This window comes from Anticarsia gemmatalis, chromosome Z (genome assembly GCF_050436995.1).
Source record: "Anticarsia gemmatalis isolate Benzon Research Colony breed Stoneville strain chromosome Z, ilAntGemm2 primary, whole genome shotgun sequence".
NCBI lineage: Eukaryota > Metazoa > Arthropoda > Insecta > Lepidoptera > Erebidae > Anticarsia > Anticarsia gemmatalis.
Window position 1 is genome coordinate 21,290,467 of NC_134776.1, and position 27,364 is coordinate 21,317,830.

Sequence of the window (27,364 nt, forward strand, 5' to 3'; positions counted from 1 at the left end):
GGTATTAGGAAATATAGATTGTTTTTCTTACATACTCGTATTTTAGATTTAGATTGTACTTAAATAATACTAAATTTTTTGGCGTGAGGATAAATGATAATATATAACATAGCCTGATTCAGTTGCCTTTATTTCCGTAATGCCTGTACCTCCGTACTTAAATATTATGAATGCTAACCCCTTATACGTCTCTTCAGCTAAATTACTAAACCGATTTGAAAAAAAAATCAGCATGGAGGAAAGTTGAAGGTGAAGTTTTTATAAACCCTTCAGTAGAAGAAAAAGATAATTTTAATATTAAATATCCAGTAATATTGATTTAAATAGCATGAAGAGTTCTTTAATCACAAAATAAAATCGTGTTATTCTATTGTTACTTGAAACCCAAATGTTACAATTCCGCCATTTTCGTATATATTTCGGATACGAAATCATCTCCCTACATTTCTCGGAGGCAGAGAGGATGACTTGACAAAGAGGGGAGCGTCCCTCGGAAATAACTCAAATTATTATCTACATTCTACATCATAGCGTGGCGATGTCATTTGTTTTAGTGGGATTAACATAACACAGCTTAGAGCCGTCTGCTGTACTTATGTAGCTAAACAGACTATGGAATTTTGGTAGAAATATCTTATTTTTCACATAAATCCATTTAAACTGTGATTTACAGCTGTCGTTACTAACGTGTCGTGAAAAACATAGTTTTATTTTTAATGTAGTTATTTAAAAAAATATTGGCAATAGTTCCCCGACTGTCAAAAGTCGATAATGGTAAGTAATCCGCATATATTATCTGATTTAAAACTATTTACTTTTATTCACTTATACATTTACTCCTTAACTTATTTCTAAAATATTTTGTTAGATTAGACAATCAACTGATTTTAAACTATTTACTCCTTAAATTGTTTCTTAACTATTTAGCCAGATTAGGCAACCGATATTCTTACTAAAAACTGCCTTTATACTTTCAACCTACTAAAAATGAAAGAATGAATCTGCAGCGTATACTACGCTAGATTATGAGATCTCAGTTTCGATTTCGATTCCCCGTTCAAGTAGAATTCTTAGATTTTCGTTAAAATTTTCTTAATAGTAGCCCATGACTTGAAAATAGGCTTGCTCATTTCCTCATGGAACTAACATCTAATATATAAAATTCTCGCGTCACAGTTTTCGTTGCCATACTCCTCCGAAACGGCTTGACCGATTCTCATGAAATTTTGTGAGCATATTGACTAGGTCTGAGAATCGGCCAACATCCATTTTTCATACACCTAAGTGACACGTTTGCCGGGTCAGCTAGTTATGTATAAAAAGAAGCTATAATATTTCGATACACCTTTGCCTACATCTTCATAAAACCTGCTATACTACAGTAAACATATCCTTACAAGGAAACAACGTATTACAGTAATGATTATTGATATCTAGTGACAGTCATCTGATATATTATGTATGTTTGTGTGCTTAGAGACTGCGAATAACTGAAGCGCCGTTAGTAATTGAACAGTTGGTTTAGTAGATAGTTCATGTGTAGATAAAGAGATACGAGAACATTTGCTGTTGCTAAGCTGTTATAAAAGTGGCGAAGGCCTTACTAATGTTGTAAAGGTGTAATTACTTATAGTCGGTTCTTACTTTTTCACGCTATAAAGTTTGTATGGATTTTGGTAAAATATGGATAGGTACTACTTTAATAACGCTAATAAGGTTACTTAAGGCCTAGCCCCTCCCTCATACAGTAGACCAACAGTGGGAAAGTTACGGGTTAAATATGAAATAGCTTCTTTTTATACTACAATTTTGCTTGTAACGCTGCTATATTTACGAATGAGTTATTTCTTTTGAGTTAACAAATCAAGGCTAAAATTTACCTAAGGTCTCCTTTATATCCGACTCTTCTAGAAGTAAGAATAAACCATTCATCTAAAAATACTATAAACATCACATAAACCAAACTGCTTAAAACTGATACAAAAACCTCATTATATTATCATTAAATACAAAAAACAATTAACCTACTTTGTAAGCCATGGTATCACAAATCTTTTGCCACATTTAAAAATGAAACACGCACAGAGAACGGAAACCAGCCAGTTCGTCGCATCGTTGCCAAAATATAATCCCACAAAAAAACACACACCAACATTTTATTATAAAACAACAAACACGGATAATGAATAGACTAGATACCGCATTTATTATAATATTTCTAATAGAATGTTTTAATCTTCTTTTTCTTGTTCACGTTGAGTGAAGTCGGCACTACACGTTTTTTTTTCAAAAAACATGCTCTAAAGAAGATTTGGCTCATGTTTTTATAAACGTCAAGTTTCTTTGGAAATTAATAATAAAGTTTGGTAAATAAAAATATACTTTTTTTAGTTCCTCATTATCAGCATAATTCGAATTTTTGGTATTTTTATTTGATTAATATCGCTCTAACTTGCTGTGTTTTTGATGGAAAAGTACTACTACGTGCCGTTTTGACTTTTAAAATAAATACATGCATGCTAAATATTTAGATTGTTCGCAGTTAAAAAAAAATATAAGTCTGAACTAGAGAAATCACTAATCTATTGCTCACACAAATTGTTCTACATCTATTAATAATAAAATTCCCATTTTCTTCCGTGCAGTGAACAAAAAACCAAAAGACTTTTTTATAGCTAAAAGTACGCACTAACTTAAAACTTGCCATATCTAGCAAATCTAGCATACAAAACATCTGCGACGCCATCCATCTTAAAAAAAAGTGTACAAGTAGTGCCAAGTTTTTCTTTCGAAACTAGTGCATTAAGTTAAAAAACTTTCTTTAAAATAAGTTATACTGAATATTAGTGCTTTTTTATTAATTTCATTTCTCGCCTAACTTTGACCGTGGCTCAAGTGGCGTTAAGTAAAAGAGAAGCGATAAATCTTTTTACTGTGTTCGTGAGTTAAAAGTTGGTTAACTGAAGCTTTTAACCTCTGAATAAGTCTTGGTTAGTTTATCAGGTAGGATTTTGATTTCATATTTTGCTGTCATTTAATCTACAGTATAGATTATCCAATACTATATTATACTGTTTAAATACTTATCCATTAGGCGTCAAACTGGTCCTTACTAACTTTATTTCGTAAAAAAATTCAGCAAATGTGTCATGTGGATTAAATATTTCTATTACAAATACACATATTAAATTGATGATGCTCCTAAAACTGACTTTTTCAGGAGCATCATCAATTTAGAGTAGAAAGAGAGTAGTTCATTTTCATGTACAGCAAGTTGTATGAATGTGAATGAAGCAAGGCAAGTTTGTATGAATTTCTACGTAATATGTGAAGAGCCGAGATTTTATCTATCTATGTTTCTACTGCTGCTTGGAGTTTCAAGTAGCTATCAAGTATCATCGTATTGCAATAGAACTATATTTTTTACATTTCAAGTATCAAACTCGTTCGCTCTTGATTCAGAGCGAGCTATACGTTTGTATCGAGTATAGGCAACTGTGCAACAGTTTCTACATGAAACAAAAATAAACAAATGCTGTGTATTGAAAATCACTTATCTATTTGTATGTTTGTTAAAGAATAATTATAATCTATACTAATATTATAAAGCTGAAGAGTTTGTTTGTTTGTTTGAATGCGCTAATATCAGGAACTACTGGTCCGATTTGAAAAATTATTTCATTGTTAGATAGTCCATTTATCGAGGAAGGCTATATATCATCACGCTACGACCAATAGGAGCAGAGAAGCAATAAAAAATGTTTCAAAACGGGGAAAATCTTGACCCATTCTCTTTTATGTGCCGCAAGCGAAGTTGCGTCGGTCAGCTAGTACAATAATACGTAGTACAATAACAATAATAATTGAGTAAAGGTTAGCGTGGTCACAAAACAATAATAAAACCACGTGTGGTGGGTTCTAATCCTTCCTCGGACAAATATTTGTGTTAAGAACTTATATTCTTATGATGCTCATATATCTAATCCTAAGCCTGGTTGTAAATTAATCTGTTTTGGGAAGTATTTATGTAATTTTATGAGTTATCTGATAACCATAGCACAAGCTTTGCATAATTTCAATGATAGAATCTCTGAATGAATTAGATGACCGTTTGTAAATTATCCAAATATATTTTTTCAAACGCAAAGTACTAATTTAAATAAAAAAAATAATGTAAACAACGTATTTTATTAAATATTAAATTTGAAATAAGCTTTAAACCACTAAAAATGTCATCGTAAGGAAGCCGACACGCGTTTCCTCTGTTCTCTTAGTGCGTCTGACGGCTTGAGACTGATCCTTTAAAAGCAAGTCCCTTTGTTACTGGCTAGATGTATACTTTAATAAACTGAAACAATTTTATTGCATAGTAAAATAAACCTAATAAGTTAGGCTTGCCGTGCCGAACCGACTATTATAATAATACTAGCTGACCTGGCAAACGTTGTTTTGCCATAATAAATAAGTGTAACTTAGGAGCATGAAAAATAGATGTTGGCCGATTCGCAGACTTACTCAATATGCTCACAAAGTTTCATGAGAATCGGACGCGAGAATTTTATATAATAATATATGTATGAGTATATAATTCGGTCAGGCACGTTCGGTTCGGCAATATTTGTCGAACAACAAAACCGACTCAACTCACTCGTTCGGCTTGAGCCAATCGGATTCATCTAAACATTTTCGCTTTTAACTTTTCCCCAAAAAGTATAACATTTTAAAGTAATCTAATAGAAAAAAATCTTCACAAAAGCATTAATTTGCAAAATTTCGCCTCATAATTTAAAAATTGCAAATTTTTCCGCGCGGAACGTTTAAAATTCTCGAAAAGGAATACCTCTGGCATCCTCACTCGTTAAATTACTGTGAAAAATCTAACACCATTCTTTATAGACGGTGCTCGCATAACTTAAGAATATTTTTTCCTCATACAATATCTTTTGAAATAAAGTAGAGCGTGCTATCTTATTTTTTCATGCGTCATTGTTACCTTGAATCATAATAAGGCCTAGTGTCAATGTAGGCTTGGGTTTTATATTAGTTTTCTTGGAAAAATATTCTTTTTTAGGAAACCCTGATTTGTTTTGATATTCGGTTGAGTTTTGTTCTTACAAATTTTATCAGTATAATGTAGGTCAAAGGGCTTTATAAATAGCGTGTTAGATTAACATGCATATCCTACGATTGTTTGAATAGATCTCATACTTAAACAATTAATTGTAAGACCTATCTATAAATGGTTTATTTTAATATACCTCATAAATTATTGCCAAATTTCTTCAAAAAGCATCAGCCATCAGATGTAACGTGAACGTGAAACTGCATAACGTCATTAATAAAAAAATAAAATTAGCAGCAATTAATTAGGTGGCATTGATCACCATTTATTTAAGACATTTATCGTCTTCCAAAGTATTTCTATAAAACTCCCATTTTCATATTTAATTGCATTTCCACGCTAGCTTCATTTATCTCCAGTAACAGAATCCTAACTACGGTTTAAACTGTAGTTAAAAAACTGTTATTAAGGAAAGCTATACAGGCAGTTATGACTGAGGATTGATGGTCATTGCTAAATAAACCCCTTATGGGTTTATCCAGGTTCATTTCTTATATCACCTTCTAGAAGTCATTTGGTAAATTGAACTTAAAACTATTGAGATAAGGTTGATTTTTATAAGTGTGTGTAGACAGAATGCACTAAAGTGAGCGGTGAGGTAAGGCTATCAGAGCTTGGATGTGATATAGATTGCCAGTAATAGATTTTTTGATTAGATATTACCTTGCGACGGATATTTATAAATGACTTTTTTAATAAGCCGTTGTTGAAAGTGTTAAAATGACTTATCTAACGAATGCCCGGTTACCGGGACTTTCGAAACCGGGGGTTAGTCAATTAATTAAGACATTTATTTATGTCGAGTTACGTTCATAGATTTATAAAACACTTAGGAATTAACTGAATGTGAATCGTAAACATTTTTTTTCGGATTGGAATCAAACAAATCGTTATTTGACTACTACAGTTATATATTTTGATACTTGCTACAATTTTGCCGAATAAATTGCCTTCAAAAATGTATCCGGCAAACCGACCAAGAGACGCTAAAAAAAAAGTAAAAAAATATAAAACCCGGATGACAAGTCAATCCTCTACTTTTCTTAATCTCCCACTTAAGTGAATTTCCATGTCAGCTCAATTTCATTCTAAATCATTTTATCAACATCTCCCTAAAGACATGTTCCTTTCAGCAACATTAAGAATGTATTCGCTATTGTCAGTATCACTCACGATCTGTTTCATTATTCACGGCTAATGACAAACACTCGCGATGCTGTACGAGGAAATGCTTCCTTTTATTCCCAAAAGATTGCCGAAAACTTGCTAACTTTATATCTATAGACACGGAAAAAAGGCCTTTTTACCGTGTGTGATTTTGACTGCCTCCGTGGCTCAATGCGACGGGAGGGCGTGGGTTCGGTTCCGACACGGAACAATTATTTGTGCTAACCACAAATAAATACTTCGGGTCTGGTTGTGTTTTGTGTCCGTTGTTTGTATGTTTGTAAAAGTCCCCGCGACACATGAGCAATTCATAGCGCGGGAGTTGTCTTCAAAAGAAATAAAAAAATTAAAAAATATTTAAATTTTATTTTCTCTGTTTGTCCACAGCTGAAAATCGTACCAGAGAAACCATTGACCCTGCGGTCAAAAAACGCTTGAAAGCAGCGACCGGTAAGTTGAAAATATTTTCAGCCATTACTAATTTAAGCTAAAGAAATATGGTAAAATAAATGTTTGATCTATGGCAGTCCTATTGGTTGGCAAGAAAAATCCACCAAACTGGTCAACTACGGAAATAAAATTTTAGTCTCCTTATATATAAAATTTCCATGTCACAATGTTAGTTACCGTACTCCTCCGCAACGGCTTGACCGATCCTCATGAAATTTTGTGAGCATATTGAGTAGGTCTGAGAATGGGCCAGCATCTGCTTTTCATAACCCTTTTTTTTATTTATATTGCAAAACAGCGTTTGCCTGGTCAAGTAATTTATAAAAGTGGAAGACATATTATGATACATTAAAATAATTTTATTAAAACTAACTTCGTCTAGTAAAGAAAGATTCGCGTAATCTTTTGACTACTTCCTGGTATAAGAAAGAGCTTAAGTTAATCAAGGATATGGATATAAATGAATTAACTTTCAGATTCAGTAGTTTTACAGTTTGCGTTACTCGAATTTTCTAACGTATATTTTAACCAAAAAGATTTTATGCTATGTTTCCTCTCTCTTTCATTTCTTAAAAGAGTGAATAAAAGAAAACATTTTTTAATTCTATAAAATAGCGTGAATCAAATTGGAGATTAAAATGTTTTTTTTTTTTCATTTCTATCAATTGTAACTTTCTAATTGGGGATTACAAAGAGTGGCCAAGAGAATCTAGCCAGCTCTTTTCATTGGCCCTACCTTACGAAGTGGCGGTAAATTGTATCACTGTATCTTTGACTATCATAACTCTCAATACCCAAAATAAATAACTTTATTTTCATTAACCTATATTAAAGCCCATATTTCAGTCATTTCTGTAGCGGTCAGATATTATCTTACACAAACAAAGAAAGTTTTTCTTTATAATATTTATTTACAACATTTTATCACAAAAACCTGGTTCTTTTGTTGGCAAAAAATAATGAATCTTCGTGAAAACTATTTTTTGTGATCGCTGAGGCAGTTTTGCAATTTCGCAGGTATAAACATAATACAAAGGCCGGCGAGAACGAAAGAGTTAATGAATGGCCTCGCCTCGCTCCTAGGACGCTCGTACTCACTGACTACGGATAACGTAATATGTATGCAAAAATCGCTTTTTAAGTTACGGATTGATGAAAGACATGAGCAGTTCGTGTATTACTGTAGCTGCTGTTTTGTACTCTTGTTGTTAGCTATTAGATCTAAATAAATAATCTATCGTATACAAATGCAAATATTAAATAAATTACTTGCCGCGTAAAATATTTTAAAGCCTTGCTTCGTTACTGTACAATTTGCATTTACAATAGTCTCCGTTGTGAATACTTTTAGAAAATAGAAAAATAAACTGAACCAAAAATGTAGTCTAATTATTGTTTTCTTTTAAACTGGTTTTAAACGGGCCTACAAGAACCGAAGGTACAAATCCATTTGTTGAGAAACTTTTTTCCAAAACCAAAATAAAAGGACGAAAAGCAATAATTTTCTTAATACACGAAACCACTAGCGCAATTCTCTACAGTCGGTTCTGTCAAGTATCGAGAGTTTGGCATTTAAAAAGTACTGCCAAAATAGTCCTTACAGAGTCCGGTAGAGGCGCTGATCAAATTTTGCGTGTAAAATTTATCGATAGCCGATAGCTACAGTTGTATTCACAATAATTTAGAAGTCATACATACGTCAATTGTGTTGATTAAACTATGCAAATTAAATACACGCGTATTTGCATGAATGACAATAAAAAGAGCAATGTTTGTATATTGTGAAATAAAACGAATCAAATGCGTTTATTTTCAAAATCCTCGTATTGTTTTGTCATTGTTTAGGCTTGTTGAATATTAATATTATTTGTTTTTGAGTTTGTCGCTTTACAAAGCTTTGTATATGTTTTTATAGTAGCAAAAAACAATGATTAATGATAAATTGATTATAGTGCTTTCAATTGATTTGTCTGTATTCAATATAAACAAATATTTTGCTCAGTAATTCACAAAAGCACCTACTCCATATAGTTATAATAATATGTATATTGATGATTTAATTAGTATTTTTTCCATATGTTTTATTTGATGCGAAATTAGAGTCGAAGTTGTATTAGCCGTCTAAAGATCTATAGATTAACGGTTTTAATCTTCAATAACAACAGTTAGAGCCTGTTTAACGTGTCCACATTATTATGATATAAATAGTATTTTGTGTAGGTATCACGAAGCGGCTACCCATCTGCCGTGTGTCCGTACCAAAACTTGCTGAACCCTCTAACCTTTTGCAATCTGTGGGTCTAACTGACTGTGGTCGTCGCACTAACATCAAATATAGAAAAATCTGGCGCTTTCATAATATATGAGGAACATTTATCTACCTCTAGTGCAGTAGGTAACTTGTGGAGGTCCGACAGGCAGTCGCTCCATGCAAAATAATAGTATCCAGCTGCATCCGGTGAGACTGGAAGCACACTCCATCATAGTTGGTAGAAAGGCTGGGCATGATGAACTGTACACTATTATCTCCATGCAACTACTAAGGTCAATATGAACTAGTTCGATTATTTTTTCATATGAAACCAACACAATTGATAAAAGTTTGCAAAACTAAAATAAACCTTTATCAATTGTGTTGATTTCATATGAAAAAATAATCGAAACTAGTTCAAATTCCCACTGTCAATGTTACCCAAATGATTCAAAGTTACCCAGGTTGACTGTATGTACAAAGTTATTATTAAATCAATATTTCTAACCATACAAAGCACTTCCAGCTCCTACGGTGAACCCATAAACGGGGCCAATACTTTCTGATACAAAATCTATCGAAGGTTCTATTGAAACATTGTCGAGTGAACCTTTAAATCTGGAGTTTGTTGGCACCGAGCCACCTCATGACATTGTGAAATTAAATCTCTTTAATATCTTAAAAACCCGCTTCCTAGACACATTATGGCTTTATGTAGAGATCCAGTTTTAGATTTATATAGAAATTATTTTGATAAATGTTTCTTAATTTTCTTACGGCCTTCTACAGTAAGATAAACGGCCAGTTTCTTCATACATATCTAAAGTAACAGCTAAAGCCATTGACTTCTATATGAGACTTATTTTAATTCGTTTAGAAACAAATTAGAATGTCATTTTAAATTTACCCCTATACTTTGGCTTTCACTTTTGATATAGAAACTGGCCGTTGGCCATTGAGTTTTACATGACATTTTTGTAGTAAAAGCAAATCTGTTTCATAAAACTATTAGTAAATTCGTGAAGAATCAAATTTAACTGAGATTTATACTTTACCCCTATACTTTGGGTGTTTGCTTGGGTGCTTGCTGTGTATGGGTTAACCGATTCATGGCCAATGACTCAACAGTTGAGTCATTAAAAAACCTTTAGGAAGGCCGATGGCTCAATTGGTGAGTCAAACCAAAATTGTATAAAAACGGATATTAAAAAAAAAAAAACACTTAAACTACCATTTTTCAGATCTCATTAAACATTTCCGTGAATATCAGACCTGGCCCTTCAATTTAGAGAATATTTTTATTAGTCAGGTGTCATAAACCTTTTGTATAACTGCCGCAAAACATCTTGAATATTTTTTAAACCAAAATTTCTTCAATGCTAGTATCTGAACTGTTGTTAGAAACTACATTGCAACTATTACGAGATTGAGTGAATGGACGCTTCTTTGGTACACTTTTTTGTAAAATCGATTGACTACAGCTTGGAAAACCTTGATTTTCTTTATCTTCAATTTGTTGATCATGGAAATCAGTAAACATTGCCTGGCTACATTCAGTAAAATCGTCGTAGTCCTGATTATCTACAAATAATATTACAATAATAAATAATGATTGAATACTACTAAAATGTTTACTACCTCTGCAATATTTCATTAAAACCAACAAATACTACCTTGAAACGCCATATTAACTTTTATTATCCACAAATTCGAATAGGAGAACACAGTAACACGTTTCTGGTTGTCAGACTGGCTCGAATGATGGCGAAAAGCATTAAATCATTACAAGGAGCCAATGACTCATCAGTTGAGTCATCCTTCAGGGAGGCCGATGGCTCAAATGGTGAGCCACCGACCAATGAATGGGGCCTGGCTGAAATGTTCACGAAAATGAAGGTGGCAATGAATCGGTTAAGCAACCCTTTGGCGCGATAATTCCACAGATGGGTAAACGTGCGTCAAAGGGCGGTCCCGGTTGTTATCATTTAAAGCGAGAAATTCAACCTAATAGCAAACTAAATAACTTTTTCCTAAATAGAGCCGAGTATACAAATGTAGAGTAATAATCGTGAGGCATTCAGATTGAACCCACATCAATACAAATGACCGTCGACGCGGCACTTCACCGGTCCCTAGGGGTAAATATAGTTAAACTTTACTCCTCATTGTTATATTATAGTGTAATGGCGGCCTTAAGGCACCGAGCACATTGTCCAGAAAGTTCGAGCCTTGTGAGAACACTAGCAACCTGCATCGGCTTTGTCCGGATTAAATAGTTATTTAATACAAAACCTTAACAAATTAAAGACTAGAGCCTTTTCTTCGAAGTATTTTGTAAGCTGATCACACGCTGAAAGCAGACAGACGCAGCGAGAGTATAATTATTATGTATTTAATTAAGTGCAGTGTTTTGTTTTTATGAAATAAAAAATGTGTATTGTTGCGACCAAACATACCTCAAAGTTATAGTTGAAGAATAAATCAAATAGAAGGTAGACGCACTGTAAAGGTTTGCTGATCTACAAAGATCTACCAATCGAGTGATCGAAGCGCAGTAGTCTTCCACTTCTTTCCTTTGCATGTCTTTCCAAGTCGACGTTAATTCGTTCACTATAAGGTAACGTTGTTGTTTAAGTTGCCCGGCGGCACCTTTGGATTTCTAAGATATTTAGACAATATACCAGCCTAGCCTTTTTTCCAATCTATATTGGAGTCGGCTTCCAGTCTCCCCGGATGCAGCTGAGTACCAATGTTTTACATGGAGCGACTATCTGACCCACCTAGGATATAACACGGTACCCTTCAGTAAGACTGGTTGTCAGACTCAAGCTTTTGACTACTGTTAACGACTGTCAAAGGTCTTCGAAAATGCCAGCCGGCACCCACAATTTAACATGCCTTCCAAAACACGGAGGAACTCGATATGTGTAAGATGGTCAGAAAACGCTTGCCGAGGTTGTTCGGTGGATGGGCCACCGAACAACCTCGGCAAGCGTTTTCTTAACCTCAGAGATCGATCCACGCGGCTGTCGTTAACTAAGCCACGAGCTCCTCTAATATATCTAGACAATGTACTAACGCGGAACTCCGAATATCACCATTAGACCAGTGACCACTGAGCCGCCAGTGTAGCCGTCGCCTAAACTTTTCCATGGAACGCCGACGATTTTCTTTTGCCGCATTTGAATTTAGTATTGAGTATGGATTGGTCCCATTACAGCTAGTATTCAGGTCAGGGAAGCAAATTACGCGATTTTAAAGTCACGATTGTACTGAGGTTTGTGAAATTCTAAACGTTTTAGTACTTAGTAGTCATTGTGTTTAGAAGCACGTATTAATAGATATTGTTATGTGGCGCTTGTAATAGAGATGGGGTTATTAGTGAAAACGACATGCCGTGGGTTTAAGTGTATAACGAATTCAGGAATCTACAGTAAGCTCTTGTTTTCTTATTTATTATTTAAATCGTCTTCAATATAAAAAATACATTCAATCTTACCTATATATTTTTAAAAAACTCTCAATTATACCTCTAATATAATGTGGTACCCAAAAGCTATTTAGCTATTATTTCGGTAGTAGGTGTCTGACCAGAAATTTAAAGAATATTTCGATACTGTAGTCTTTTTTATGGGAGGAAATACTTCACTGAAACTGACAGTAAATGCATTATCAATATCTTGGTAACTATCGACTTCAGTTAAAAGAATTACTATCCTTTAAACCCTCAAAAACCTACAAACAATTCTCAATCTCGCAATTGCTCTTAATAGAAACGTTTTATTCAAAATAGCATTAAACTTGTGACAATAGTTCATCGATAAATCAAAATGAATGCCATTAACTAACTGAGTATTGTCTCAGTCCGCCGGGATTTGTAGGCTACCATGAGTTCGCGAATTGAAGATGAAAAAAAAAGAGAATTGAAAGATTGATTTTTTAAGAATACTCTGTTAGAAATTGCTAGCCAATGTGTAGCCTTTTTTGTTTTATTAGATGTAGACTGGTGTCTTGCAATACTATATTAAATACTTTTTTATTTAGATTGGAATAATGATTCCAATCTAAATAAAAAAGTAACCAGTAACTAACCTAATGAGGTTATTTAAACTCTCGCGACTAGTACACATAATATTATAATGCAACGGGTCTTATACGCGATTGAAAATTTAAAGGTTAGGATACCTTATTTGCTGCCCGACGTTTCGATCGCATTACAACGACCGTGGTCACGAACTGACTGAACGTCGGGCAGCAAATAAGGTATCCAAACCTTTAAATTTTCAATCGCGTATAAGACCCGTTACATTATAATACTAATGAGGTTAAATAAAAATCATGTCTAAATGAATACTTAGGTGACTATATTATTAGATAAAAAATTTTTTTTGGACCAATCAATTTCTAATTATTTGTTACTGATGTTGTTAATATTATAATTGTGTTTAAAGGATCGCAGTGTAACTTATAAAAGTCCCTTAAAAATATAACACTATATGAAACAATACTATAATTAATATAGCAGTAACAATATATCTTAAAATATGTTGCTGTAATTTAAAAATTCTCAAAGACAACCCATAAAGAAACAATATTTTTGATTAATAAGTTCATAGCGATAGACAATTATATTTTAAAAAGATACAGTGAAACTTTCCTACAGTAAATCCCATTAAAAGCAAAGAGCAAGAAATCTATTCTCCCGTTTGAAATTTGAGTACAAATTCGAATATTCGTACATCTCTAAATAGCTAACGTCTATCCGCACGTCTGTAACCACAAAACATTTACGTACGATTCCCGAATTCGACGCTTCTCGATACTCGATTCCCTTCTCGATACTCGATTCGCTTCTCGTTACTCGATTTACCAATAGTAACCCTCTTGTTCTATATTGAGCTCTGACACCGGTGTAAAGCTCTCGATGATCCGAGCGTACAAATTTTAATGTAGTAACGTTGGGTTCAACTCCTAGTTTTGGTATTGCTCTTTTTTGTTTGATTTTATTTAAACTTGACAAAATTGTTTTACATGTTACAATTTTTATATAGTACTGAAGGCCGATTCTTTATTGGCAAATGGGAAAAAGTTATTAAAATTTGTTTTAATGAAAGTGTGTTTTTGAGAAGGATCAGTCTGGTTGTAAAACATACGCCATTAGAGAACTAAAGTTATTCTAATGATTTAATAACTATACTAATACCTGATAACCACATTTATAACTCACGATACAAAAATTATGAAAACATACATAAAATTACACTCGTTTCCCGTCAAATATAAAAATACATCAAACAATATATATAATACACGTATATCATATTAATAAATCTCTCTACCCTTCCTTACGTAACAATAATAAAGATAACCTAACATTTACGCGCAATTTCCGGACTCACCTCGATTCGATTTCCGATCGACGTGGACCAATAGTAGCCCTCCAGTCCTTTGTCGCACGTTACTGTTGCTCGCGTAAATCTTTCATTCTGAACGGCGGAACGGACCTTCGTGGATATAAGAGGGAGTACAGACTAGGCTTAAACGAGAGATTACAATTTTTGTTAAGTTTTGTATCAAGATTATTAATACGCGAACAATGGTGTGGATCATTTTTTTGTTAAGCGTTAATTTTAGGACTTACGTACCACTGTAACATATGATTGTTAATTGTTCCTAAATAAATAAATAAAAGCTAAATAGGTGCCAGTGCCGAAATGTCACAAGTCATTAAAAACTACTGGCTTCGTATTTATTTTTACATTATTAATAACATTTTTTTAGTCTCTGTCTTAGCCGATGACTTATTACAGATGATCAAAATATTTTTAAATTCTAAAACAATAAAATTGACCGTCTGTTGCAACAACCTTGCCATACGTTGGAATCGTTCTCGGTGTAAAGAAGAAAATAAGCCAAGCAGAACAGTGGGATATTAAGCAACAAGTTATTCCTAAATAACATTTGCTACATCATCATAATTATAATGTAAATGATTTAGGGGACGTAAAATATAGGTCACTTTGGGGCTAAAGTTCAGATCCAACTTCGTGTCAAGAAAAAACTATTTCTACTACAAAATAACTTCCTATATTTCACCAAATATGAAAGAAATTTAAATAGCCAACATACAGTTACATGATAATATTATTAATTGTACTAAAATACATCAAACTAGTGTAAAAGCATCCTAACAGTATAAAGGTATCGATAGCAAGCACTTTCATTGACTCCTACATTGAGGAGAGCTAAGATATTGTTTCGGAAATTCTACGTTCCATTTTCGTTCCTCTACAGACTGCACTTTGATGTCCATGTGCTACCATATTTTAGCTAAATTCTGTATATAATATTATATAAAGTAGTGTTTAGATAGTAGCTAACCGTTGTATACGATACTTACTTTGAACATATTTTCGATTAATTTTTATTTTAGGTTAGTGATTTTTGTTTTAAAATTCAACGTGCATTACAGACATATGATTTTGAGTGTGTGAATATAGTAACAAGCCAATGATCAGCGTCATGTATTTCAATTGACATCTATTTGAAAGCCACTATGTTGTACATTGTTTTCTCCCTTAGATTATTGTGATTAACACGTCACGTCAAAGCAGCAATGTACAGAATAGTGACTATTAATTTGGCGTACACTGATTGTCAACTGAGATACGTGATAATCGCGCAGAATGTGAATCAATGCAAGAGACAGTATGAAAGCTAATCATTGTTTGAGATTAAGCTTTTTCTAGAGGAAATTGTTAAATAACAGCTGTAAGAATAAAAAAAAATCAAATCTTTAAGCGTATATTGCTGAAAAATTATACAGTGTTTTATTTCGCGCGTTTTTTCATCAAATACTAAACCTAAAGTGCATTCCATGTATACTCGAAATAGATTCCTAGCTATTTTGTAACAAATAGCCACAAAAGTCTGTTCTCTTTCGCCGCCACGTCGCAAATGAAAGATTTACGCGGGAAACCGCCGGCTTTCCAACAATCAACGACCACCGACCATTTCCGAAATCGAATGTTCCAAAATCGACCGTTTGAATTTCAAATGTGGAACGGTAAACAGCGCAACTGAAAATCAAATGTTTGAGGATCCATGGTTCGAAAACCAAATGTTTGAGGAGGGTTTGAAAATCGAATTCTGAAGTGATGGAAACTCCTTTGCACTTTCGGGAATCAAATTTATGGTATCGTGGCTTGTTTGAAGTTTGATGCAACATCTTGAGTTCGATATGCAAGTTTAGTTTATTATTTGTGCATACGTATGAATAGAAAAATATTTATTTTAAACTAAAGTAAGTTTTTTAAGTAAGTATGCTACTTTGAGATAGTAATAATGAAGTATAACCCCACCCGCAGTTGGTCAGCGTGGTGGACTCAAGGCCTAATCCCTGCCTTGTTTGGGAGGACACCCTTGCTCTGCAGTGGGACAAAAAGCATTTTAATTCTAATATTCTAAAGTGTTCTAGTGTTCTAAAGTGTTTATTGATTCTTAAAAAATACAGCCAAATTCCTCATATTAAGTCAACGGTTTAAAAGTAAAATGCATTTCCACAATTATTATTGTATTTCAAAACGCTTAAAAATACATTTGACCCTAGAATATACTAACACTATTCTTGTTGTTTAATACTCAACCTTCCGAAACTTCATAAAAATGCTTACTTTGTATGAAAACATAAAACTTCTCAATATCCATAAAGTTGTACGAGAATATTTTAAAAGAGTAATCTCGAATGGACCGGCAAGTTCTTTAAGTGAGTGCGTGCAAATATGTTATTTTGACGGAGCCCCTACGTGAGGGTCCCCATCCCCTGGGGCCCAAAGGACATTGTTCAAAGATTTCTCTCAAGTGCTACCTTACAACGTTCAGTTTGTATTTGAGTAAGCTCATTGTTAAATGTGTAGTTAAAATAAACTAAGATCGCTTGTTTATTCTTTAGAAAGTGTGTTTAGGGCGAGTTGAACTTTAACTGTCTCAATTTAAGTTCATCCGAACTTAAATGTATTCGTGTTTGAAATAAGACGAAGATGTTACGTATAAACACTATACTGTAATTTGTAACCAAAATTATATCGCAGTTTTAAATATTTTACTTTATGTTTAAAGTATAATTTTATAATAAACTTATATGTAAACCCAAAAATAGTAAGTTTTTTGGTAACAGCAGCAATAATGCTCTCGTCTTAAAATTCAACAAAAAAATAAAGGAAAAGGAAAAATCTTTATGAAAAAATCAAGTGCGAAAATGTAAAATAAATACCGCAATCTGCGGCATCCATATGTCAAGACAGAAATCGTTGTGAGACGTGTGTAACGGCACTAAACCCGTACAATTCAATAACGGGGCCCCATTCTCATGCAGAGCACGTTTTAACAGGGGCCCCGCCAAAAAAATATAGTTTTTTTCCCTCTCTCATATCCGTCGAACATCGGCTCTTAAATATTTCTCGCGATAAACGTTTGCAGTTTTGATTTGTAAAGAAATTAATGGTAAATACATGTTGAGATTATGAATTTTACCAAATATAAGTTCTAGTACTGAGTAGATATTGATGCTATGTGTTAGTTGTTTATTATAAAATACAAAGGATTTCGGTAGAAATAAAATATAGTAAACGTTTGTTAAATCTATTTAGTAACGATTAGGATGCAACAATAAATTAATTTGTTAGAATCGTTAAGATGAAATAAAACTCTACCATGACTAAGATCGAGATTACGTGACGTAGAAAATGTAAACTATACTCTTTAAAATATAGCTTGATTAAAATGACAGTTCTAAGCAAAACAGAGCACACAACTTTGTAGTGACGTCTAACGAGTATTACAAATTGAAACACGAAAAATCTGTCTTGTCTAGCATTATAACTATTTTTTAAATACAGATCCTCAATTAGAAATCAGAATAATTCAATACAATCAGCCTTTAAACTAAAAATCAGTACTATTTTCTTTAGTCTTAAAAATAAACCTAATAATTTTCAACCTCTCCACAAGGCTACGTCATGTTGCAAAAATTTTAGTGAGGAGACACAATAGATAAGAGTAAATCATCTGATTAATCGTTAATCGCGAAGTACACTTTGATACTATTCGTGACCAAGAATTAATAATTAATCTCCAAGATTGTTCCAGCGATTCTGATGATAGCGATGAGGATGATACTGATTTAGGATGCGCACTATTAACTGCGCATCCTATATTACTATCATCTTCATCCCTATCATCAGAATTGCACCATTAACTGAATAAATTAATTTTATTTCAATTTCATTGTTTTATTTAATTGATCGTAATTAATACTAAACTAGGAGAGGTCTCCGTGCGGTGTTAAAAGAAGGGCTGGTCGTCCTATACGAATTTGCTTAAACAATAAGATTCACAACAACAATTCGTAAAAAGCTAATTCAAAAATAATTGGATCGAATATAATTATTTTAGATTCGATTTTTTCGCTATCGATTTTGATCAATACTTCTACAACCCTAGTCAAAACAGTTTGACATCTGTCATTCTAATCAAGCTATATTTTAAAGACTATAGTTACAATTTTTTACATTATATTCAAAAGTCTGATTTTGTTAAGTTTTGACGACAAAAAGATAACAGTTCCAGTTGCAGGATCAAACGGCATGCACAATGCACATAATAATAATATGCATAAAATTTGATATGTGATATTGTTTGTTGTATAAAGCATATTGTTTCGCCATCACACGTCAAAGTTTGGCGAGATTACTAGCAATTCATACTGATTGTAACGTTTGTTTGTACAAAAAATCAAAAGCTACATTTTTCAAATTAAACTCCTAATCCAAATTACCCAAAATTATACTAGAACAGAGCCACGTGGGTCGGCCAATTATCAATAGTTTTGCAAACATTGAAACCAATTTCCAAAGTAAACATATCAAATTAAATTCAGCTTGTAATAATTACCAAATAAAACATGGCCGTTGTTTTAATCCTTAATCGAACAATATACGTGTAATACTAATTACAACAACACATTCGTTTGGTAGATCAAGTAATTAATTTCACAAATTGCGAAAATAATTATTTGGATACAAATTTTGTGCAAACATACAAATATTTTATTGAATGTAAACAATCATTTACGGGGTGTCTGTTAACTGGTGTTATATTTTGGGTTAAAACTTTTGTTAACTATTGTTTGTTAAGCTTAATAATTGGTAAACGTGTTACAGGAATATACGGCTGGCTGTATCATAATATTTTGTTCTGTTATTATATCATTAACGCAAATATTTTGTCATGTATTTATTTCAACTATCTAGTAGTTTTATATCAAAAACATATTTGAAACCTCATGATCTATGGTAACAAACACTACACAGTAACAGATAGATTTTCCGTTATAGTACGTCTATAACACTGCTTTTCATCTCAACAAACAACGCGCTTCGTAAAAATATTATTCGCAGACGAAGAAGCAGACAATAGCTAATAGAAAAATAAAAACAGCGAAATAGAATAACTATTGTGAAGTAACTAGCCTACCCACCTGGTTCTACTCGCGTACTTATTTTTATACCATTTCAGAGATTAATGAAAAAGGAAATTAGTTTAGATTAGATGCCGAATCTTCAATGAGTTGGACGCCAAATGTTGTGAAGTCAGGTCTTCGTAAAGTTGTACTCATACTTCGTTACATGTAAACATATAGACCTTCACAATTTTAGTACTAGTTAAATATGTATTTCAGTACTTTTCACCACTTATAATGATTAAGGATTGATTGTTGACGAAAAGATTATTAACGTATCCAGCGATCTCCATAAATTTTATAAAAATGCTGTAGTAAGCGTAACAGACGGACAAGTTTTCGCATCATAATATAAGCAAAGATTTTTCTTGAAGGGTCAGTGGAAAGCAATTTGAAACAGTTTATGCCTTCAGCTTTGATATAATTAATCCGTTGCTGCGAGAGTGGCACTTCACTAGCCGGGACAATGCCTTTGTTCATTAAGATGTTCTTTTATAAGTCTGAGGAAAATGACTTTTTTAAACTTAGTATTTAAAAGCGTAATGTTTTTAAGATTGCGTCCTAGAAATTATTTGACATATATGTTAGCTTATGGTATTTCCAAATACTTGAGTTTTAGTCAAAATTGGTTAGTAAATAATTAGTGCCAATATAAAAATTGTATCGATATTACCCGTAAAATCTTAATTATTACGCCCAGTTTCTGAGTACATTTAGCGGTAGTTTATCTATTCCATAGCGGTTTTTATATGAGTTTAAACGCTGTTGAATAGATAAACTACCGCTAAATGTACCTCAGAAACCGGAGTTTATAAACAAAATATTATTAACAGTACAAACACTGTAAAACATTTGTTTCGCTATTAAAATGAACTCACATTAAAACCCACCTAAGAGTATATAATCCGGCAACGTAAGCATTCGTTCGGTACGTTTTAAAATCTTTGTTCAACGGGGAATCGAAGCGGCGCTAAAAGAAAGTGTTTAGAGATTTATCGTCACCCGCGTGCTGTATTTTAGCGCTTGTCTTCGGTTGTTTGTGGGACAATGTATAAGCTGAAGCGAGAGCGATTTTAGTTTTATACATAGCTCGTAATGATGGAAATGAAACTGGTTACAGGGAGATACATACATATTATAATGTTTATTGAAAAGATATGCAGTATTGGATTATTTCAAAAGAAATACTTAGTAACAGTTTTCTCTTATCAGATCATTAAAAATATTCATGGCATGCATACATTCTATTACTTTGTTTTAAATTAAAATATTAACTATACCTACGCAGCTGAATAAACTAGGATCCATTAAGGAATATCAGATCACCATTAAAAAAATGTCAGCGCTATAAATTATGATCTGACTTAATACAATTATGATGATACGGTAGACATCTGATGTAATACCACCATTTGTACTTAATCTCTTACAATATACACATTAGTAAAATCATGAAAAGCTTCTGCCTTAAACCACCAACACTCACTAAGATTCGTCTTCAGTGAAAGAAAAAAATAAATTATTCTTTTCTCGTGAAATTACTTCTTTGAACGTTTTACATGTTATATGTTGGGTACAAAGTATTTTGCTTTGCGAAACAATTTATTTATACTTTTGAAAGAACGATGAAAGAGAAAACGTATTTATTCAGTCGCTCAAAGGGCGTTATTAGCATTATTTGGGACTGGAACAAACGACTTACTTGAGTTTGTTGTCGTTTCATTCGACAGCGACAGATGCGATGGTATCGAAGTTTTATCGTTCAAATGTCAAAGTAATGTGTTACAGAGGGATAAGTACTTGACATTATAACTTTTAATTACTTGGTAATTAGTCGGGATTGAGCTTTGGGGTATGGAATCAAACATAATTCGTCTTTTAATTTACCATTTACGAGTAAAAAGCACAGCAACTAGTGTTAGAACAATTGCTAATTTTGTAAATTGTATTTCTGCAAAATGTTTAGTTAATTTAGAAAACTTGCGCGCTTTGTTTCTCACAGCGGTAAGCAGAGACCTGAAAAAGCCAGTTAATCCGATCGTTACTAATTTCATACCATGTCATACAGGGCCTTCGGTAAATGACATGTATTAAAATTGACAATTAGCTCCCACTGATATGCATAGCATTTGTTACCTAACTAATTAAAACAACGGACAAAGCAGTGTCCTTTTAAAATTCCGAAGCTCATATTTCACAAACTTCACATAGAACGAAAAATTGAACACAAAAAATTCTCAATACAGGAAATTAGGGGCGTGCTACGTCGTAGCCCGTAGCTGGTCCCGTAGCACGTAGCACCTAGATTGTTTATTTGCATCCGTAGGGGCAGTCAAATGGGGCGGGCACTTTTTACTCGTGCCCTTGTTATTACACTGGGACATGTAGTTCTGTCAACTTGCGTAGCTCAGTTGCGAAAAGTCAATGGTCAATACGAATTTGCATGAATTTTCGTAACGGAGTTAAAGGCGATATGAACTCTTTTCAAAGCCTTTTCTAAGCTTATCGTAGTAGCCTTGATGTTTATTCACATATACTAATAGCTATAGCATTTGATTTTCACAAGGGACAATAAATTGCATAAGTTTAGTAGGCCAATGAACGCCACTTGGTAGGATCCTAAAAAACTTTCCTTGCATCATTCACATCCTTAGATCTGGTCTTACAGTACCGGTTACGAGTACTACGCACTTGATCTTTAAAAGGTCAATCGATGATATTTATTATCATTATGTGTGTAAAATGCTTTAATACAAAAATATCTATAGCCGATAATCTTCACATGCCTTCACACTAAAGCGCCCATGATAAATGCCCATAATATCCAAGTTATGATTCACAAACCGCAGTACAAATGCATATGTTTTCATACGAGCAACGCCGCGGTCGTTCACATTATAGCTTTTAATTCACAAAGCGATGGTGAATCAAAGAGGCATTTAATATTTAAATAACGCATGATTGAATGTGTTCAGTGGGTTTAATCGGGAAATATATTAACGGAATTATAAATTGGCATTAAATTGCAGACTGACGATGACAGTTGTTTGTAGTTAAGTGCCCTTACAGAGGTAGGGCTTTTGATGGGTGAGCGATTATGAAAAGTAGCTTGCTATTTCGTGGTTATAAGTATATAAATTATAGTCGCGATTTACTGTAGAGTATAGCAAAAAAAGTCAATTGCAGATTTGAATCATGTCTAGGCAAAGGACGTCATTTCGACCAAATGATAAAAAAATTAAGGTGATTTTTTTTAAGGATGTTCAACATTATTTTTACAGACAATATGTTTAATATTTTTCACCATGTCTTATTGTTTTGAAAGTCTGATGAAGAGCAATCTGATACCAAATATACTATCACATTTCTCAACGCACCAATCGAACCCCTTTTTTATGCAGCATCGCATACAAGCCTACATGATTCTTCACCCAAAAAAAACAACATTCCACTACAATGTCACCGTCCAATACACCGCCTGCTTCCAGCCCTGTGACATCCACCCCTCTGGGGTAATCAAACGTCATCGAAAAAAAATCTGTCCGTCAGTTGAAACTAGAATGATTGAATTTCCTACGTGATTGAATTCCGCTCGTAATATGTCAGAGAGAAGGAAAATATGAGTAAAATTGCGCTAACACGCCTGACTGGCACATGTAAGTGACTGACGTTTATTTGGTGCAAAATAGTTGGTATTTTTTATAAAGAGAATTGTAAATAGCGAGGCAATAACTACTTCAGTTAAAAACTTGTGTGAGGTATGCATTTACGTGAAAATATTTACAACTTATAAAATATATTTAAACTAAACTATATTATGATCTTGTAACTTAACTTGCGTTTGAAATATGTTTGATAGAGGTATCCTTATATCTGTAGCCACCCGAATCATCTTCAAGAGATAGAATATTGACGACAGGTTTCGGACACGCAATTTTTAGAATAGAAAACAGATGTTTGTGTAGAAAGACCATGTTTTTATGATACTTGCTTTAAGTGTCTGTGTGACTTCACGGTGGTCAAGTAAGTTTTTGGAGATGACCGTAGAAAACTTAAAGAATTTCAGACAATTACTTAAAGAAAAGTTCACTCAAGTCTTATTTTTTAATCTTCTAAACCAGAGAAACAAAGGCTTAGGTTATTTGTTTTAGGTATTTCTACGGAGAGAAAAAAATACGTTGCATAATAGACTTATAATTTATTTTTCTGTCAAGTCGTAAAAATATGGTTCCTTTAGTAAACAACGAACCTTCTTCATTAGATTAATTGTCCAAGAAAATAAAATTCTACGTGACATAAACGTAAAAAAAATATTTCAGAAGCTTTTACAACTTTTACAGAAAATCTTACAAAGATTTAATTCCTCCTTAATCTTCGCTAGCTCACCCACCATCGCAGTCTCGGCTCGTCAGACAGCAAGTCACACTATTGACATGACCCACATAGCAATAACGGGCAATATCTCGATGTTTGACCTCAGCGAGCAGTCGAGCACACAACACACTATTGGCTCTCGGTAAACGTTCACTAATCGTTTTACTTTAAATCTCTCTTCAAGTAAGATAGCTTGTATTTTGTTATTTTTTGAGTCATTAGTTTGTTTGTTTGAGTTTATTTTATTTTAACTTGTGAGAAAATTAATTTTTGTTGTGGTTTTAAAATGAACTTCTGAAGAAAAATACATGATATTTATTTAACAGACAAGACTTACACAGTTTATAATCGGCGGTCTGGTTCGACAAGATGTATAGATGTGAATGAGGCAAGCGAAGTTTGTAAGGATCGTACCAAGTGGTGTTCTTTGATTTCTGCCTACCTCATGGGAAAAAGATGTAGATTTTATGAACTTTTAAGGCATGTGTAAAGTTTAAAGTCACTAAATGGAGACTGAGGAGTGCAGTTCTAGCCCATGGTAACACAAGACATTTGGAAGTGAATAAAGCAGAAGTTTGCAAATAAGAAGACACAGTTCTTTGGTCATTGCATAAACAGAGAGAAGCGAGGTGTCCTTCATTTTTGTAAGCTTAAAAAAGCAAGTACTTAATTGCAATATCATCAACATTGAGTATATTGTGGCAAAGTGCCGCCAAATATTTCCTATACAAATTGTTACCGATTCGCAAGATTTTTCCATATTTATACCATTTCAGCTAAATTTACGAGATTACCTTCTTGTAATTCCAAAATGAAATCTACATATTCTTGGAGTATTTCACGGGCTGCAAGTTGTGCCTGAGTTTCGGCCTGAGCTCGTGGGACTGAAGGCTGAATAAATTAGCACAATTGCTGTATTGTTAATTGCGCCTTAGAACTAGAGCGATGTAGAGTAGTAGTTTGTGGGTTTCGTTTTTGTGAACTGCTGTGTATAAGACATAATAAAGACTTTTAAAACACAAGTCCCCTGTCTTCTTAGAGGGACTTATATTCTCAATCTAAGTAAGATTTACCGTCCAATTTCGACTTTAGGACTTGATTTCATAATCCCAAAAATATTTCGAAAAAACATATCCCAAAACATATTTCGACTCTATAAAAGAACATTTCAGGACTGAAACATCAACCTATATCCTAAAAATATTTGTCAAACTTAATAATACAGAAATCGAATCTAAGGAACTCCAAATAAAAGTATTGTATGGCGAATATCTTTAACATTGCAACATAGCCAACAACCATCCATTCTCTGCTTTTCAAAATTCATCTCTTGTATAAATAATTCATAAATCGAGAGCTACATACAAATCACGGTCATAAATTACAAGACTTGTACGGAAACTTCATTTTTGAAACAAAGAAAACTAAAAATATGCTTCGAACTGTTTGATTTTGCCAAGGAATGTTAATTTTGTGCTAGTTTCCTTTCTTTCATAATAATAATTCAGTCTACCTAGAGTCAAAAATATTTAAGTTGAAAATCGGGACTGATATTTAACGTACCCATGAAAGCACGGAGACGCTTAGTTCAGACATCTCTTATTGAATATTATTATATTTAGAGAGTTTGTAGGTACGAATCAACCACCCTTAAAATTTAAAATCTTCTACTCTTTATGAACGGTTAAAATGCACGTTTTGGTAAAATAATACGAAGACATCAGTTTCGTATTTTCATTGTAAACAAATGCGGCTCTAAAACAATGTTTCAACCCATAATCATTTTAATTACAATATTAGTTTGAAAATCTTTACGAGGGCAACTATCGACTTTCCAGTACTTAATTGACATAATATGATAGTCTTTACTTTATGTCATATTTTGTAATACTCTTTTATAGTACTCGATTTGATAAAAAAATTAAATCTTTTTTTTATCAAATCGAGTATTTATAAAGAGTAAAGTCGTTAAAATCAGGCGGTAGGGGCTGCGACCGCAACCGCGACCGTGCGACCGTGTCTGTTTGTCAGTCGCTTAATTGCGGTCCCTGGGGACGCGTGCAATCGGACTACTATTGTCTTGTTTGACTCCACTTAGTGTGTCTCTGGTTTATATAATAATGGTGCATTCGTAAGATAAAATTTCATATGAGTAGAAAGGGGCGATTCTGAGGTTTTTGGTGTAAGAATAATTAGAATATCTTAGACGACAGTGGTTTTAAACAAGCGAAACGACATTCTTGGACAATTTATTGTACAAAAAAGCTAAATTTAATTGATAAATGAAAATATAATTTTTAAATAATCGTTCTGTTGCTATTGTAAGTTGCAACATTTTGTACCATCTGCTAGAAGCGTACATTTTTAGGCTAAGACATGAAAAACCAGTCTATCCTATATTTTACAGGTGTACATCACCAAACAGGACTATTTGTCAAATAAAACACCTTTCGAAAAACTCAACACTTTGAAAAAAAATCTGAAAAGCATCTATTTAGCCAGAGAGATCCAACAAAAATAATTGTACCGAAATGTAATACAAGTCTTTACCATAAAAATTGTATATTTATGTGTGTCAAAGTTTATAATAAAATTCCCCAAACCCTGAGAGAGCTACCATTTCATTTTTTTCAAAAAAAGTTAAAGAATTGGCTAATAGAAAAATGCTTTTACACCATCCAAGAATTTTTAGACCTCAGAAATAACTAAACTATTTGTAAACTATATTACATTACTCTACCTCTTACTAATGTACCTACCTAGATTTAAGAATTAGTTTTAAGATAAAATATTGTATGCCTTGAACAGGCTGATTGATACAAGAACGTATTATGTATTATAACACCTGTACCTATACTCAGTCAATACAATAAAGATTTACTTACTTACTTACTTACTTACTTACTTACTTACTCAATAAAAGAAATCACTACATAAAATTACGAAAATACAATACATCTCTGTCTGAAATCATTTTTTCTTAAATTTATAAATTTATTCCATAAATTTTTATGGAGTAAATAAACTTTTCCATAAAATTTAAGAACCACCATTACACCTATTTTTTATCCTAACAACATTGTTTTTTGAACAGCTATCTAAACACTTCTCTACGATATTTAGGTAGAAGGTCCCAAAATACGTTGTTATTTCTTTCTAGACAGTTGTTTAATTAATCAACAGTTAGGCACTTCACGAATCAACTCGATCAACATCCACGTCTTGACGTTCCCTCTCTCTCATCGCCCCTCGCACTGACTTGGCACACTAAGAGCGATTTCATTAATTTCTGATAGAAGATTTTTCTGAGTTCGATGTGTGTGTGGTAGTTATTGCCTCAATACTTCAGGATTCTGGGGATTGTAGTAGTACGAAAAGATTTTAGTCATGCCAGAGGAGGAAATTTTTTAAATAGTAGCCATCGCCATTTAACATTAAACTCAAACGAATGGACACAGATACAGAAAGTTATATTATTAAA

The 27,364-nt window shown here is 33.2% G+C and overlaps 1 protein-coding gene across 1 annotated transcript in view; it reads left to right on the forward strand.

Annotated features, from left to right (window-relative positions):
• LOC142986197 (dipeptidase 1-like) overlaps positions 1-27,364 on the forward strand; it is a 253,941-nt gene that overhangs the window by 78,736 nt on the left and 147,841 nt on the right. The window contains exon 2 of the mRNA XM_076134534.1: positions 6,677-6,739. Within this exon, the coding sequence (XP_075990649.1) occupies positions 6,677-6,739 (63 nt within the window). The remainder of the gene's footprint in view (positions 1-6,676; positions 6,740-27,364) is intronic.